The sequence below is a fragment of the Coregonus clupeaformis genome, chromosome 23 (assembly GCF_020615455.1).
Source record: "Coregonus clupeaformis isolate EN_2021a chromosome 23, ASM2061545v1, whole genome shotgun sequence".
Lineage (NCBI taxonomy): Eukaryota > Metazoa > Chordata > Actinopteri > Salmoniformes > Salmonidae > Coregonus > Coregonus clupeaformis.
The window spans coordinates 46,279,373-46,296,655 of record NC_059214.1 but is presented as its reverse complement, the minus strand read 5'-3'; the positions used below and the strand labels follow the sequence as shown (position 1 = coordinate 46,296,655).

General features: G+C 44.0%; 1 protein-coding gene across 1 annotated transcript in view; it reads right to left on the bottom strand.

Moving 5' to 3' along the window:
- The window catches only part of tmtops2b (teleost multiple tissue opsin 2b), a 37,102-nt gene extending 26,083 nt beyond the window's left edge, over positions 1-11,019 (bottom strand). The window contains exon 1 of the mRNA XM_041843930.2: positions 10,649-11,019. Coding sequence (XP_041699864.2) covers positions 10,649-11,015 — 367 coding nt within the window. The 5' untranslated portion in view covers positions 11,016-11,019. The remainder of the gene's footprint in view (positions 1-10,648) is intronic.
- Between the last annotated feature and the right edge of the window lie 6,264 nt (positions 11,020-17,283).

Here is a 17,283-nt window from a genome sequence, read left to right as displayed (position 1 = left end):
TACATTTTAGTCATTTAGCAGACGCTCTATTTCACTTTTGTTTATCCATTTAACTTGCTTTGGCAATGTAAACATATGTTTCCCATGCCAATAAAGCCCCTTGAATTAAATTGAATTGAGAGAGGAAGCAAGCAGAGAGAGAGGTTAGTACAGTGGTTCCCAAACTTGGGGTCGGAGAAAATCTGTACTAATCTTATCAAACAAGTAAGGTCATTTATTAAAAGAAGATACTGTATGTTTCAATATGAACCTCCACAGGACCTGTCTCCCCTACATTAAAATGCAATCAAAATGCAAACAACACAGTTCTAAAAATGTTGTTGGTCTTATCTCAATCACCCACTGGAGTTTATAGTTTACCCATCACCCACCTTTTTTTTTTCTTTACCACTGAATCACTGATGTTAAAACAGAATCGTAAGTAATATTCTAATAATTAATATGAACGTGATTATCGATCATCTGTGTGCTCTATTGATGTCTGTTTGTGCAGAGCTTGATTAGTAATGCCTAGCAATGTAAACGCTATGTAATTTGAGAAAAGAGATATCTATGTAAAGAGTTTATGATTTTATGCAATTCATCATTACAACTGACTGAACAGTTGCTGATGCTACATGTCAGTGTGAATCATTTCTCATATTTCCCCCCTTTCAGGGGTATAACATTACAATTGCAAAGCTAATAGGCTATGTGTTTGTAGATGGAATGAGGTGAATGAAGTGACAGCAGCCAAGGTTCTCCAAATATCATTTTGACATTTTTTTATTGTATAGAAATGCAGTAAATGAGCTTCAACTTTCAAAAAATGTCCCCTTCCGCACATCACAAAAACTAAAACCATGTTTTACGGCCCTGGAGACTAGTGGTAAAAGTGATAGTGTAAGTGGTTTATGGTCAGTCACTCACGTTTATTGCCCATGTGGAAGGGTCCAGCTGGTGAGTTGGTGTGGAGCCCTGGAGTTTATAGAGCTGTGGTCAACCTGGGCTCCTGGATGCAACTAAATAGTTCAGGGGCAGCTAAAACCCCAGGCTAGGCCACTGATTGGCTGACCGGCTGTCACATGATTCAGGTTACCCCTAGCAACAGAATGTTCCAGGGGAAAAGGTGTGAAAGTTGAATGGGAAAGAATGTTTGTTTTCCCGAATTTGTGGGCGTGGTCGAGGGGAATTCCTTATTATTACGTGAATATCGACTCGGAGTATCATTCCTCTAAAACTGTCTGGCTAGCTAGCTAACAAACATATAATGCAGATAATCTTCCAATTAATTGTTTTACACAATCTCTTATCACAGCACTGGCAATCCATGGTTGACCAATTCCCTGACCAAAATGGCTGACCTTTTATCCCATCATAAGAAGGTTGATATCCATTCTAGTATTCTAATTCCTAATTCTATGATTAGGATATGATGATATAATAAAGTGAGTGATGTGATGATGTAAAGACTGTGTTTTCCTAGCTCGGCTGTTTCTGAAATATGGCAATTTATCAGCAAGCTAAGTGAACTTCCTCAGGTGTTCAGATGTTGTTCGGTTTAAATACTGACACCTGTTTGTTAATAGCCAGAGGCTGTCTTTTATTGAGATACACATTTTGAATAATCAAATAAGATTCCTTACTATACACGCTGTCGCACGTGCAAACACACAGCCACCCACCCAACCGCCCGCCTACACACATGCACACACTGTGTCCTCTCCTGCAACAGCAGCAGCAATGACTGTCCTCATTAAAATGCCATTACCTGGGCTGTTCTGTATCACCAGGCTCAGTGAGGAGTGTCCAAATTAAAAGGCCATTACCTGGGCTGTTCTGTATCACCAGGCTCAGTGAGGAGTGTCCAAATTAAAAGGCCATTACCTGGGGTGTTCTGACTATCCCCAGACTCAGTGATGCATGACAACATTTAAACCTGCCTGAAGACATTTGATTTACTGCCTAAGCAGAGATTAATGAGATGATGACTTTAAGGCATGAAAAATAAGTCATCAAATAAAAACTAAGTAATATACACAACTTAAATATTTTATTGTTTCATAGTAATAATAGTTATAAAAAGACTGAATGTTCCTGAGTGTCCGAGTTAAGAGTTTTGACTTAAATCTACTTGAAAATCTATGGCAAGACCTGAAAATGGTTGTCTAGTAATGATCAACACCAATGTGACAGAGCTTGAAGAATTTTGAAAAGAATAATGGGCAAATGTTGCACAATCCAGGTGTGGAAAGCTCTTAGAGACTTACCCAGAAAGACACGCAGCTGTAATCACTGCCAAAAGTGCTTCTAAAAAGTGTTGACTCAGGGGTGTGAATACTTATGTGAAGGAGATATTTCTGTATTTACTTTTCAATACATTTGCAAACATTTCTAAAAACATATTTTCATTTGTCATTATGGGGTGTTGTGTGTAGATAGGTGAGAAAAACATCAATTTAATCCATTTTGAATTCAGGCTGTAACACAACAGAATGTGGAATAAATCAAGGGGTATGAACACTTTCTGAAGGCATTGTATTACTCCTACCATAAAGCTAGCATGCAGTAGTTGTTAAATTATGTCGTCATATACACTATATATACTTCAAGTTAGTTGATTAGGCTATTTCAGCCACACCCGTTGCTGACAGGTGTATAGAATCGAGTACACAGCCATGCAATCTCCATAGACAAGCATTGGCAGTAGAATGGCCTTACTGAAGAGCTCAGTGACTTTCAACGTGGCACTGTCATAGGATGCTACCTTTCCAACAAGTCAGTTCGTCAAATTTCTGCCCTGCTAGAGCTGCCCCGGTCAACTGTAATTGCTGTTATTGTGAAGTGGAAGCGTCTAGGCGCAACAACAACTCAGCTGCAAAGTGGTAAACCACACAAGCTCACAGAACGGGACCGCCGAGTGCTGAAGCGTGTAGCACGTAAAAATAGTGTGTCCTCGGTTGCAACACTCACTACTGAGTTCCAAACTGCCTCTGGAAGCAACGTCAGCACAATAACTGTTCGTCACCATGCGCAATGCCAAGCGTCGGCTGGAGTGGTGTAAAGCTCGCCGCCATTGGACTCTGGAGCCGTGGAAACACGTTCTCTGGAGGGATGAATCCCTAATTAGTGCATAGGTACAGTATTTTATGGTAAGGATCAGGTCTAACCTTAGCTTCATCCAAAACAGAGACCAATGGGTCCTGGTGATGTACACAGACAGCATTGCAAACCTGGGTTGATCTGCATGACTCATGACCGCATTAGCTCAGGGAGCTAACACAAATCTTCTGTTGTTCCAATTTTATTGGATCGCTAATCTTGTACTTTCATATCTGCGTTTACTTAGTAATGTGTTCATGAGATTTGTATAGGAGCTTTATGGATTACATTTTTAGCAGACACTCTTATCCAGAGTGATTTACAGTAGGGAGTGCATACATTTTTGTATTGGTCCCCCGTTGGAATCAAAACGCATAACCCTGGCATTGCAAGCGCCATGCTCTACCAACTGAGCCTCACGGGAACACAGGATAAAGTGTATCATCATTATGAACATTATAATGAGCAGGGCAGCAGATTTATTGACAGCTACAAATGGGTCCTGCATGAGTTCACAATAACAAGCTGACATCAAGGACATCTATTTAAAGTAGTTGGGTTATGTTTACTCCCTTTACCTTTTCTCCCCCTCCTCCCCTCCCTACCTCCTCTCCTCCTCCCCTCCGTAACTCCTCTCCTCCTCCCCTCCCTACCTCCTCTCCTCCTCCTCTCCGTAACTCCACTCCTCCTCCCCTCCCTACCTCCTCTCCTCCTCCCCTCCCCACTCCCTCCTCCTCTCCTCCCCCTCCCCTTTCCCTCCTCCTCCCCTCCCCTTTCCCTCCTCCTCTCCTCCCTCCTCCCCCCTCCCTACCTCCTCCTCCCCTCGCCTTTCCCTCCTCCTCTCCTCCTCCCCTCCCCACTCCCCTCCCTACCTCCTCTCCTTCTCCCCTCTGTAACTCCTCCCCTCCATTCCTCCATATCTCCTCTCCTCCTCCCCTCCCTACCTCCTCCCCTCCCTAACCCCTCCCTACCTCCTCCCGTCCCCCTCCCCTCCCCACCCCCTCCTCCCTCCCCTCCCCACCCCCTCCTCCCCTCCCTACCTCCTCACCCCCCTCTTCCCCTCCCTACCTCCTCCCCTCCCTACCTCCTCTCCTCCTCTCCTCCTCCCCTCTGTAACTCCTCCTCCCCTCCCTGCCTCCTCTCCTCCTCCCCCTCCCTACCTCCCCTCCCCACTCCCTCCTCCCTACCTCCTCTCCTCCTCCCCTCCCCCTTTCCCTCCTCCTCCCCTCCCCCTTTCCCTCCTCCTCTCCTCCCCTCCTCCCCCTCCCTACCTCCTCTCCTCCTCCCCTCCCCTTTCCCTCCTCCTCTCCTCCTCCCCTCCCCACCCTACCTCCTCTCCTTCTCTCCTCCGTAACTCCTCCCCTCCATTCCTCCATATCTCCTCTCCTCCTCCCCTCCCTACCTCCTCCCCTCCCTAACCCCTCCCTACCTCCTCCCGTCTCCCTCCCCCTCCCCACCCCCTCCTCCCTCCCCTCCCCCACCCCCTCCTCCCCTCCCTACCTCCTCACCCCCCTCCTCCCCTCCCTACCTCCTCTCCTCCTCACCTCCTCTCCTCCTCTCCTCCTCCCCTCTGTAACTCCTCCTCCCCTCCCTGCCTCCTCCCCTCCCCCCTCCCTACCTCCTCTCCTCCTCCCCTCCCTACCTCCTCTCCTCCCCACTCCCTCCCCCTCACTACCTCCTCCCCTCCCCACTCCCTATCTCCTCTCCTTCTCCCCTCCATAACTCCTCTCCTCCCTAACCCCTCCCTCCTCCCTCCCCACCTCCTCTCCTCCTCCCCCTCCCTTCCTCTTCTCCTCCTCCCCTCCCTTCCTCCTCTCCTCCTTCCCTCCCTATCTCTTCCCCTCCCCCCTCCCTACCTCCTCTCCTTCTCCCCTCCGTAACTCATCCCCTCCTCTCCTCCTCCCCTACCTTGTCCCCGCCCTACCTCCTCCCCTCCCTATCTTTTTCCTCCTTTCTCTCCGTTGCACATTCCACCACCATTTCTCTTTCTCAGTTCTCCACTCTGTCAACACTGTCAAATACAGTATAAGGCTTCATGAACTCTGGGCACCTACACAAACCCAGTTGATATTATTGATACAGAGCTGCATTCGTCATGAGGTCCGTGAATGCTCCCTTCCATTCTCGTCCGCTGGTTCTAAATCGACAGGGATAACAACAGTGTGATGGAATCTGTTTAGAGCAATATTCCACACAGCGCTCTAACCATGCATGTTTGGTTTGATTTTTAAAAAAGATGTGCGGCCCTCTGTTTCGATGTGGCACTCGAGCCAAAAACTTTGCCCACCCCTGGAACACTGCACCAACTACGCAGCACTCTCTAAGCAGATCAGTTGTGGTACAAGTGAAGCCATAGCATCTCTCTCTAAAAAGTAATGATGGATGACACTACTTGTCAAGTTTTATTGGTGTTTATTTAAGTTTATTTGTGTTTATTTGTCCTTATCAATGTTCATTCCTCCTGACTGCTTAACTCTGTTTTAAGGAGTGACGTAACAGATGCAACACAGTTCTTTGTTCTCTGTTTAGAAGCCTCCAGAGTTATAGCGCAGCAAATCCTCCAGCACTGTGGGGTTCTGGTGGGTTACCAGTGGTTCAAAGGTTGCTTCAATAACATTCTATGGGCATCTAAACTTTTTTTTAGCCTGCACCTTAAATGTGGTATATATACCTGGAAATAAACAACCAGGATGTACAGTCGTGGTCAAAAGTTTTGAGAATGACACAAATACTAATTTTCACAAAGTCTGCTGCCTCAGTTTTGATGATGGCAATTTGCATATACTCCAGAATGTCATGAAGAGCAATCAGATGAATTGCAAAGTCCCTCTTTGCCATGAAAATGAACTTAATCCCCCAAAAACATTTCCACTGAATTTCAGCCCTGCCACAAAAGGACCAGCTGCCATCATGTCAGTGATTCTCTCATTAACACAGGTGAGAGTGTTGAGGAGGACAAGGCTGGAGATCACTCTGTCATGCTGATTGAGTTAGAATAACAGACTGGAAGCTTTAAAAGGAGGGTGCTTGAAATCATTGTTCTTCCTCTGTTAACCAGGGTTACCTGCAAGGAAACATGTGCCGTCATCATTGCTTTGCACAAAAAGGGCTTCACAGGCAAGGATATTGCTGCTAGTAAGATTGCACCTAAATCAACCATTTATCGGATCATCAAGAACTTCAAGGAGAGAGGTTCAATTACATTTACATTTTAGTCATTTAGCAGACGCTCTTATCCAGAGCGACTTACAGTTAGTGAATACATTTTTTTGTAGTATTTTTTTTTTTCATACTGGTCCCCCGTGGGAATCGAACCCACAACCCTGGCGTTGCAAACGCCATGCTCTATCAACTGAGCTACATCCCTGCCGGCCATTCCCTCCCCTACCCTGGACAACGCTAGGCCAATTGTGCGCTGCCCATGAGTCTCCCGGTCGCGGCCGGCTGCGACAGAGCCTGGATTCGAACCAGGATCTCTAGTGGCACAGCTAGCACTGCGATGCAGTGCCTTAGACCACTGCGCCACTCAGGAGTGCAATTGTTGTGAAGAAGGCTTCAGGTTGCCCAAGAAAGTCCAGCAAGCGCCAGGACTGTCTCCTAAAGTTGATTCAGCTGCGGGATCGGGGCACCACCAGTGCAGCGCTTGCTCAGGAATGGCATCTGCACGCACAGTGAGGCGAAGACTTTGAGGATGGCCTGGTTTCAAGAAGGGCAGCAAAGAAGCCACTTCTCTCCAGGAAAAACATCAGGGACAGACTGATATTCTGCAAAAGGTACAGGGATTGGACTGCTGAGGACTGGGGTAAAGTCATTTTCTCTGATGAATCCCCTTTCCGATTGTTTGGGGCATCCGGAAAACACCTTGTCCGGAGAAGACAAGGTGAGCGCTACCATCAGTCCTGTGTCATGCCAACAGTAAAGCATCCTGAGACCATTCATGTGTGGGGTTGCTTCTCAGCCAAGGGAGTGGGCTCACTCACAATTTTGCCTAAGAACACAGCCATGAATAAAGAATGGTACCAACACATCCTCCGAGAGGAACTTCTCCCAACCATCCAAGAACAGTTTGGTGACGAACAATGCCTTTTCCAGCATGATGGAGCACCTTGCCATAAGGCAAAAGTGATAACTAAGTGGCTCGGGGAACAAAACATCGAAATTTTGGGTCCATGGCCAGGAAACTCCCCAGACCTTAATCCCATTGAGAACTTGTGGTCGATCCTCAAGAGGCGGCTGGACAAACAAAAACCCACAAATTCTGACAAACTCCAAGCATTGATTATGCAAGAATGGGCTGCCATCAGTCAGGATGTGGCCCAGAAGTTAACTGACAGCATGCCAGGGCGGATTGCAGAGGTCTTGAAAAAGACTCTTTCTTCTCCATCTCTCCCACCCACTTCAGTCCATCCCTATCCAAAACAGTGGGAGTGTGTGTGTGTGTGTGTTTGTTTGTGTGCGTGCCTGCGTGTGTGTGTGTGCGTGCATGTGTGTGCGTGACATGAAGTCTCTCACTAACATGTCTGTCTGTGTTTGACGGTCTCTCACTGACAAGTCTGTCTGTCACTAATATGTTAGTGAGAGACCGTCAAACACAGACATGTTAGTGAGAGACCGTCAAACACAGACATGTTAGTGAGAGACCGTCAAACACAGACATGTTAGTGAGAACCTGTCAAACACAGACATGTTAGTGAGAGACCGTCAAACACAGACATGTTAGTGAGAGACCGTCAAACACAGACATGTTAGTGAGAACCTGTCAAACACAGACATGTTAGTGAGAGACCGTCAAACACAGACATGTTAGTGAGAGACCGTCAAACACAGACATGTTAGTGAGAGACTGTCAAACACAGACATGTTAGTGAGAGACCGTCAAACACAGACAGACATGTTAGTGAGAGACTGTCAAACACAGACATGTTAGTGAGAGACCGTCAAACACAGACAGACATGTTAGTGAGAGACCGTCAAACACAGACATGTTAGTGGGAGACCGTCAAACACAGACATGTTAGTGAGAGACCGTCATACACAGACAGACATGTTAGTGAGAGACCGTCATACACAGACAGACATGTTAGTGAGAGACCGTCATACACAGACAGACATGTTAGTGAGAGACCGTCATACACAGACAGACATGTTAGTGAGAGACCGTCATACACAGACAGACATGTTAGTGAGAGACCGTCATACACAGACAGACATGTTAGTGGGAGACCGTCAAACACAGACATGTTAGTGAGAGACCGTCAAACACAGACATGTTAGTGAGAGACCGTCAAACACAGACAGACATGTTAGTGAGAGACCGTCATACACAGACATGTTAGTGGGAGACCGTCAAACACAGACATGTTAGTGGGAGACCGTCATACACAGACATGTTAGTGAGAGACCGTCATACACAGACATGTTAGTGAGAGACCGTCATACACAGACAGACATGTTAGTGAGAGACCGTCATACACAGACAGACATGTTAGTGAGAGACCGTCATACACAGACAGACATGTTAGTGAGAGTAGGCAAGTCAAGGAAGCAGCCAGACCCAAAGACATGTTCACTGAGTTCAGAGAAAGTCCAATGTAGTCACAGTCGAAGTAAGAACAATGAGAAAGTTGGAAATAACCGAAAATATCTTAAAATATTCCTTCTTAAAGCCTTGGGGTTGGTCTTCTGGAAAGAATGACATATTCCCTGCTTGTCTGAGTTAGATAACGGAGTGGAAACAAAAAAAAATTATTCACTTCAAACCAATCGGCACCTTTCATGAAGACATCCACCTGCTGTTTCTTCACGGTTGCAATTTCAGGGATGTACACATGCCCAAAAGTATGTGGACACCTGCTTGTCGAACCTCTCATTCCAAAATCATGGACATTTAAATGAAGTTGGTCCCCCCTTTGCTGCTTTAACAGCCTCCACTCTTCTGGGAAGGCTTTCTACTAGATGTTGGAACATTGCTGGGGGGGAAGAAGGCAAAGGCTTCACTAAGGCAAAATAATCATAATTAATTGGACTTATATATAATATATATACAGTAACGTTTAGATAAATTATAAATGATAATTTATCCAATAATTTACTGTCCTTATATATATGGATAAATTATACAAATTATAAATTATATGGACAAATGATTGGATTATATATAATCCAATCATTTATCCATATAATTTATAATTTATCTAAACGTTACTGTATATATATTATATAAGTCCAATAAATTATGATTATTTTGCCTTAGTGAAGCCTTTGCCTTCTATGTTTTATTACACAACGTATTGTGTACTTATTATACAGCACGTTGATGATATTGTATGCTTATTGTAGGCTAGGTCTTCTTCACTACACAGTGCATTATAACCTATGCTCTGCTTTAGCGCATTTCAAACCACCAGCCGACACCCCGTCTCACCGGCAGAAACACCTGTAGCTAAGTGGGTACCGTTATATATATGTTGATTTTATATATAGTCCAATAATTTATATTGATTGGATTTATATTTACATATTAACTAAACAATTTAATTTAATATGTGAAAAAAAAAGGTTGGAGATCCGACAAGCACTTAAGACATTATAGTTCCTGTAGAGGTGCTTTTAGCCCAGTGGGCTGCAGACTCTTAGAGTCTCTCTAGACAGACATATACACAGTGCATTATAACCTATGCTCTGCTTTAGCGCATTTCAAACCACTAGCCGACACCACGTCTCACCGGCAGAAACACCTGTAGCTAAGTGGGTACCGTTAGGCTATTACGCACATTGCGCATCTGGACATCAACGCGAGACAAACTCTCCCAAAATAAAACTCGAAATGCTCCATTGACATATTGTGACAAGTTGGGGACACATTAGGAAGAAACTTGTAGCAATTAATGTATGTGAAAATAACTCATTTGAAGACATTTAGAATCATTTTCTTAAAACTTGATTTGAGTATAAGAAACTGCTACCCGGTGATTTAGTTGCCAAGCTATTCAAATTCTTGCAGCGCGGCCAGTTAAATAAAACTAACCTATATGAATAAGGCAGGCTAAACCATCTAAAGGTTTTAGTGCAGGCTAAACGTTTTAGGACTATGTAATTACATTTTAAAGATGATACAAGTTTAAAGTCCCATTCATTGACACAGCAGCCCTACACTGTAAAAACATTTATTTGTTGAGTCATCTTAAAAAAGGTTGTTACTCTGCTGCCTTAAAAGTGTAAGTTAAATCCAATCTGAATGTCATGTTGCATTAACTTCATCTAAAGTTACTTCAACCTAGTATAGTAAGTGAAACTGACACATTTGTATTAAATGACTTGTTGAGTGAACCTGATACTTTTAGTCAAAAGTAACATTCTTGTAAAATTATTCACCATGAGCGAGCATAATTGGGACTAAACCTCATCTGGAGTTTGAACTGCTATGCCACCAGGTCTGTGGTCATGGAAGAAATTGGCAACAGATTTACTGCCAAGAGTACATTAAGCACTTTGCTATAATTTCTCACTGACAGCGCAAGCAGTGAGCCTTTATTAGGCTTTAGAGAAGCATCTCGGACAGACTCACCGAAGCAGGAGTTGATGAAGCCGTACCACAAGCAGCCGTGGCGGCCCAGGAGCCACTTTCCCTTGATACTGGAGGTGAAGCTGAGCGTGGTCCCGAACATGCACACCAACATGTCGCTCACGCTGATGTTGAGCAGGAGCATGTTGACCGGAGTACGCAGCGTTTTAAACTTGCAGAAGAGGAGCAGTACGACGAAGTTGTTGAGGAAGCCAAAGGTCATGATTAAGCCCAGGAACACGGAGAGCACGATGAAGCCAGTCCTGGACAGGGTCTCTTTCGGCGTGTCGCGCCATTCCCGGTCCAGGAAGCTGAACGGGTCGTCGCTCCCGTTGTAGGTGTAGTTGATGCCAGCCAGATCAGAAAACATCCTGGATGATGTTCACGAACGCTCATATTACTCGGGCGGGGAGAAGTTTGGCTTAGTTGGGGCAGGCAGTGCGCACGGAGCTCATACCATAATTACCTGGCCATGTCACTCTCTATCTCTTGCCCCCCATGTCAGCGCTCCACCGGAATGTTCAGACCTCCTTTTAATAGGCTAGTCTACAGCTTGTCGCGTTAATCCACGTCGTTAATCACGGTGAAATATTACTTTTACTTTCCATTGGTACAATATTATGTTACGGAAAAAAAAAAATCTACTAGACAACTGCGCTGCGGTCGTTTTCTCCAGCTTTGAGCGTCACTTGAAAAAAAAGTATATTTCAAATAACGTTGTTACAAGTGCAAGCTCACAAAAGACTTGTGGTGATATTGTGTCCCATCAAGTCTAGTGAAGATTGGAGGAGGTGATAGCTCAACTGCGTGGCGATGGCGCAAGGCAATCCCGGGGTGTGCAGCGAGGCTCATCCCGTCCCCGGTGTCCATCGCCGTTACGCGCGGACTTCACAGTTCATTCACAAATCTCGAGTGTCACAGGGTGGGTGCGTAACGTGTTTCACACACTGTTCCCACTTGCTAGGAAATTACTAAAATACATTATTGATTATTTCTCATTATATTATTGCTGACCCACATACACTAAGGGTGCATTAACCGTTAATCTTAATTTGGCAGATTTCTTGCCAATTACTTCACATGGAAGTTATATTTAGCCTACAGTATTATATTTTTGTTCAATAGAGTACACCATTTCCATTTTTTGCTTCAATGGCCAGGCGACTGTAAAAGTTGGCTCTCTTTTGTCTTTGTGATCTAAATCCCATCTTCAGTTCTTGTGTACCGCGCGCCTTTGCTACTGTTGAATTTAGTGATCAGTGAGGGCGCGCGAGCCTGAGAATCCTCTGTTCCAAGCACCGTGCAGATGATTATAGCCAGATTTTACGTCACGAGAGAGAGAGAGAGAGAGAGAGAGAGAGTATTGTCCTGCTCGACTAATCGACTGGCATCGAACCCTGGCGGTCAGCGCTCTGCATTCCAAAGTCAATTTTACCCACTTCCAGACAGAAATTAACACTTCACTTCCAAATCCAAATTATGTATGGTTAAATGTTGTAAGCGTAGGAGAGTCAGTTTAATTCTGTGACAATAATAACCCACTGGGCATAGACATCAGTCAATTCTACATCTATTCCAAGTCGGTTCAACGTAATTTCATTGAAATTAAGTGGAAACAACGTTGATTCAACCAGTGTGTGCCCAGTGGAAACATTGACAAAAGGCTTCAATGACATAATGCGTTATCGGACAGCTAGATATACTGTACCTACTTACATTTTGGAAGCCTTTAGTTAAAATATGAGACATAATTGTAATCAGAAGATACCATTAACATGTCAATTTCATTGGTAACAAAATAAAAAGCAACAGAATAACTGCAGAATAAATAATGCTGGAATTGAAAATTGTACACCCAAGGTAGGCTACTGCCCCTTTAAGAGCTAGAATAGATTCTGTACCTTATGTTGTGATTCTCATCAAATATGTTGTCTTCTCACACTATTCTAACCTCACAATCAATAAACAGCTTATGAAGCTCTCTTAGCCTATAGATCACATATTGCAAACAAATAATCTGAACTAAAAACTCCACACATTATGGAATTTCTGTGCGTCCTTGACAATCGCTAATCAATATCCAAAAAACAGCACACATTTTTTTACGCGACCCTGCACATCATCGTCTCTCTTTTGTGGCACCAATGTGAGGGTTTATGGCAGGGGAAACGGTGTTGCAGTAGTCTAGTCTGTGGTGCGTAGTGTGTGATGTGGGAATAATGACAAGCGAACCTGGCGAGCTTTGCGTTCACATTGTCCTAAAAAAAGTGAAGCAGACCACGGAATTCAAGCGAACCGAACTCAGACCACCTCTCGAGATGGTCTCAGTTCGGTTCACTTTGGGGGCTCTTTTGACAGTCTGAGTTCCTTTAGTGTTCACACTGCACAAAAAATTAAGTGAACCGCAATGAGTTCACAAAAATTGTCTGAAAGGGAATAAGTGTGAAAACACCCTAAGTCTTTGGGATAATAAAGTGGAATTTGGCCTTGTAAATAGAATGAGACAAAGCAATATAGAGATGTACTATTAATATTAATAACTATTAAGTTTGATTAATTCCCCCAAAAGGGTTTGGCCAGCTTATGGACATAAGCTTTTCTGTAACAGCAGAATTAGAGCTAAAAACGGGTAACTTCATCCAAAATAAAATCCTGGAGATGCTGTGAGCTGCAGGATTCATGACTGTATTGTCTGAGTTCGAAACATCCAGCAATCAGGTACACAGTCCTACCGATAGCATGCTTGCCAGATTAGCTCTTTTCAAATACAAAAATACTGTACGTCATATTCGTACTTTTCTTTTTGGCTGGTGTGGGCGAGTGGATGGACGGAGTCAGGCGCAGGAGTGTGAAGAAGGAATATACTTTCTTCAGCCCAATTAGGTAGTCCGCAGCAATGCGTAAACACAATCCCACTGGGATTTAAATGCCTACTGGGAACCAAACATACACGGGTAAATATTCCCGGCGATAAAATAACAAAATGCTCAACCGAGCATGCGATACCTCCACAAAGTAACAATCACACACAAAGACAAGGGGGGCAGAGGGAATACTTATACAGGTACTGATGAGGGGTATGAACCAGGTGTGTGTAATAGACAAGACAAAACAAATGGAATGATGAGATGAGGAGCGGCAGTGGCTAGAAGGCCGGTGACGACGAACGCCGAGTCATATATTGCGAACTGTACATTTTGGTGCGCTATGGTCTCTGTTGAGAGGTCTGGAGCTTTATGGCACAGGTGGTAGTGCGCTTGCCTTGTATTTGGACAGTGCTTGGTTTTAGGTCCAATGCCAGCTGTTTGATTCGGTACTTGTAAATCTGTGCAACCTGTACATTTTGAATTCTAACTGTAATCAGTGTTCGGATATGCTCCTGGTCATACAACAGATTCCTTTCAATTAATGAAACCCTGTCTGTTCCATTATTCCTTTATATTTTACTGTGTTACATTCCACATCAAGTTTTCCATGTAAGTATAGAAATTCCAGAAAAAGATAGTAGACTATTATCGAAGATCAACTCATTTTAGTGGTCCTCGTTGACATATTATGGCGTCGTTTGTTTTGCTTTCTTGGCCATATTTGGATATGTTCTGAGGAAACACTTGGCTTGGAAGCCTTTAGGGCATCTTTCTGGTTTCACAGTTCTCAGTGTGAGCTCTCAGATGTGAGAGGAGAGGGAGCTGGTCTTGCCAGAGGCTGTGGTGCCAGTGTTGCTGTGAATTCCATCCCCAGCTGTGTGTGTGTGTGTGTGTGTGGAAGAGAGAGAGAGAGAGAGAGAGAGAGAGAGAGAGGGAGAGAGAAGGTCAAAAGGGATTTCAAATAAAAGAGAAACCCACACACTGCTCTTGCTCATATCACTTATTTGACTAAAGCTTACTCGACAGCTTCTTGGAAGGCCTCTGAAGAAGGCCAAGAGGCCGACGCGTAAGGTCGAATAAAATAAGTGATACAAGCAAGAGCAGTGTGCGGGTTTCTCTTTTCTTTAAAGTTATCACATTATTCCCATGTACCTGCAATGAGATAACTCAGATGTGTGAGTACTTTTTGAATGTTAAGGTCAAGAGGGATTGACATGTAGAACCAGATAAAGAGAACGAGGGGTGGGGAGTTTGAGATGAAGTGTGTGTCTGTGTGCCAGGGAGAGAGAGGGGCAGAGATTGGGGAGATGGATAGAGAGAGGGGTAAGAGGGAGAGAGACAGGAAGTTGTACTTGTCAAATCAACACTTTGCCCCCACATGGCACCTCTGGACTCCCTTTCCAGGATATGAGAGGCCTGGATAGGTATTGACTCTATCTAGCCTTGTGGCAGGCTGAGTGGATTCTCCACCATGTTGCTTACCCCTATCTATCTTGTCAGGTCTTACCTGCAAGGGAACTAGAGAAGAAGAGCAGAGAGGTGTAGGGGTACTGGCTCAGTTTGACACTGGAGCAGCTATTCCAGCCAGGTCACTAGAGATCCAAGGCGATATTCAACATTTGTCCAGGTTCCCAGGACGTCGGGAGGGCTGTAAGTAAGCATTTCACTGTAATGTCTGCACCTGTTGTATTCGGCGCATGTGACCAATACAATTTGATTTGATTTGATTTGATTTAAAACCGGTTACTATGGGCAATGGTGAGCTCTATTACCATCAAGTAGGCTTGCGGCTTGCTAGGGCGCTGTGGATGGGGATGATGGATGGGCGTAAGCCGCGAGCACTGGCTCTGAGTGTCACATGTTCAATCCCAGTTGGGTGGCGTGTTCAATCCCAGTGCTATGCACTTGTTTTAGTGTTTTTATTTTTTTAACCCCTATCCCTATCCCAAACCTTAACCCTTACTTTCACCCTTCAGAAAGAATGCCTAAACTGTTGACATTTGACGTTTATCCCCCCCTGGACAAACGTTGAATACTGAAGTCAAACCGTGTCAAAGCGTGAGATCTTGTAGTGCTATTCAATTAAACCTGTAATGTTTATGCAGTGTCCTGGTTTGAAATGACAACACTTACTCTTCTTACTCTGAAACCTGGAAACTGCATCTGTGACCAGAGTTTACCTGCTAGTAGTGGATTTTTACAGTAACCAGTCTGTACTTTTACTTGATATTGGGCAAAAGAGCTATTGCATAAATACTACAATGCAGAATGGATTGATCTGCATAGCCTTCCCACTGGGCACAGACATCAGTTCAAACATCTAATTTTGACTTACATTTGGTTGAGTTATCAACTAACGTGAATTCAATGGGAAATCAACATATTAATCTTCTCTTTGTGCCAGACTGGGTTCAAATGCCTTCTGTTTAATTTTTCTGTATTTATTTATCTGTATATGTTATGTATGTATGTATGTATGTATGTATGTATGTATGTATGTATGTATGTATGCATGTATGTACAGTATGTGTATATATACAGTGTATATGTACAGTTGAAGTCGGAAGTTTACATACACTTAGGTTGGAGTCATTAAAACTAGTTTTTCAACCACTCCACAAATTTCTTGTTAACAAACTATAGTTTTGAAAGTCAGTTAGGACATCTACTTTGTGCATGACACAAGTCATTTTTCCAACAATTGTTTACAGACAGATTATTTCAATTATAATTCGCTGTATCACAATTCCAGTGGGTCAGAAGTTTACATACACTAAGTTGACTGTGCCTTTAAACAGCTTGGAAAATTCCAGAAAATGATGTCATGGCTTTATAAGCTTCTGATAGGCTAATTGACATCATTTGAGTCAATTGGAGGTGTACCTGTGGATGTATTTCAAGGCCTACCTTCAAACTCAGTGCGTCTTTGCTTGACATCATGGGAAAATCAAAAGAAATCAGCCAAGATCTCAGAAAAAGAATTGTAGACCTCCACAAGTCTGGTTCATCCTTGGGAGCAATTTCCAAACGCCTGAAGGTACCACGTTCATCTGTACAAACAATAGTACGCAAGTATAAACACCATGGGACCATGCAGCCGTCATACCGCACAGGAAGGAGACGCGTTCTGTCTCCTAGAGATGAACGTACTTTGGTGTGAAAAGTGCAAATCAATCCCAGAACAACAGCAAAGGACCTTGTGAAGATGCTGGAGGAAACAGGTACAAAAGTATATATATCCACAGTAAAACGAGTCCTATATCGACATAACCTGAAAGGCCTCTCAGCAAGGAAGAAGCCACTGCTCCAAAACCGCCATAAAAAAGCCAGACTACGGTTTGCAGCTGCACATGGGGATAAATATCGTACTTATTGGAGAAATGTCCTCTGGTCTGATTAAACAAAAATAGAACTGTTTGGCCATAATGACCATCGTTACGTTTGAAAGAAAAAGGGGGTGGCATGCAGGCCGAAGAACACCATCCAAACTGTGAAGCACGGGGGTGGCAGCATCATGCTGTGGGGGTGCTTTGCTGCAGGAGGGACTGGTGCACTTCAGAAAATAGATGGCATCATGAGGAAGGAAAATTATGTGGATATATTGAAGCAACATCTCAAGACATCAGTCAGGAAGTTAAAGTTTGGTCGCAAATGGGTCTTCCAAATTGACAATGACCCCAAGTGTACTTCCAAAGTTGTGGCAAAATGGCTTAAGGACAACAAAGTCAAGGTATTGGAGTGGCCATCACAAAGCCCTGACCTCAATCCTAT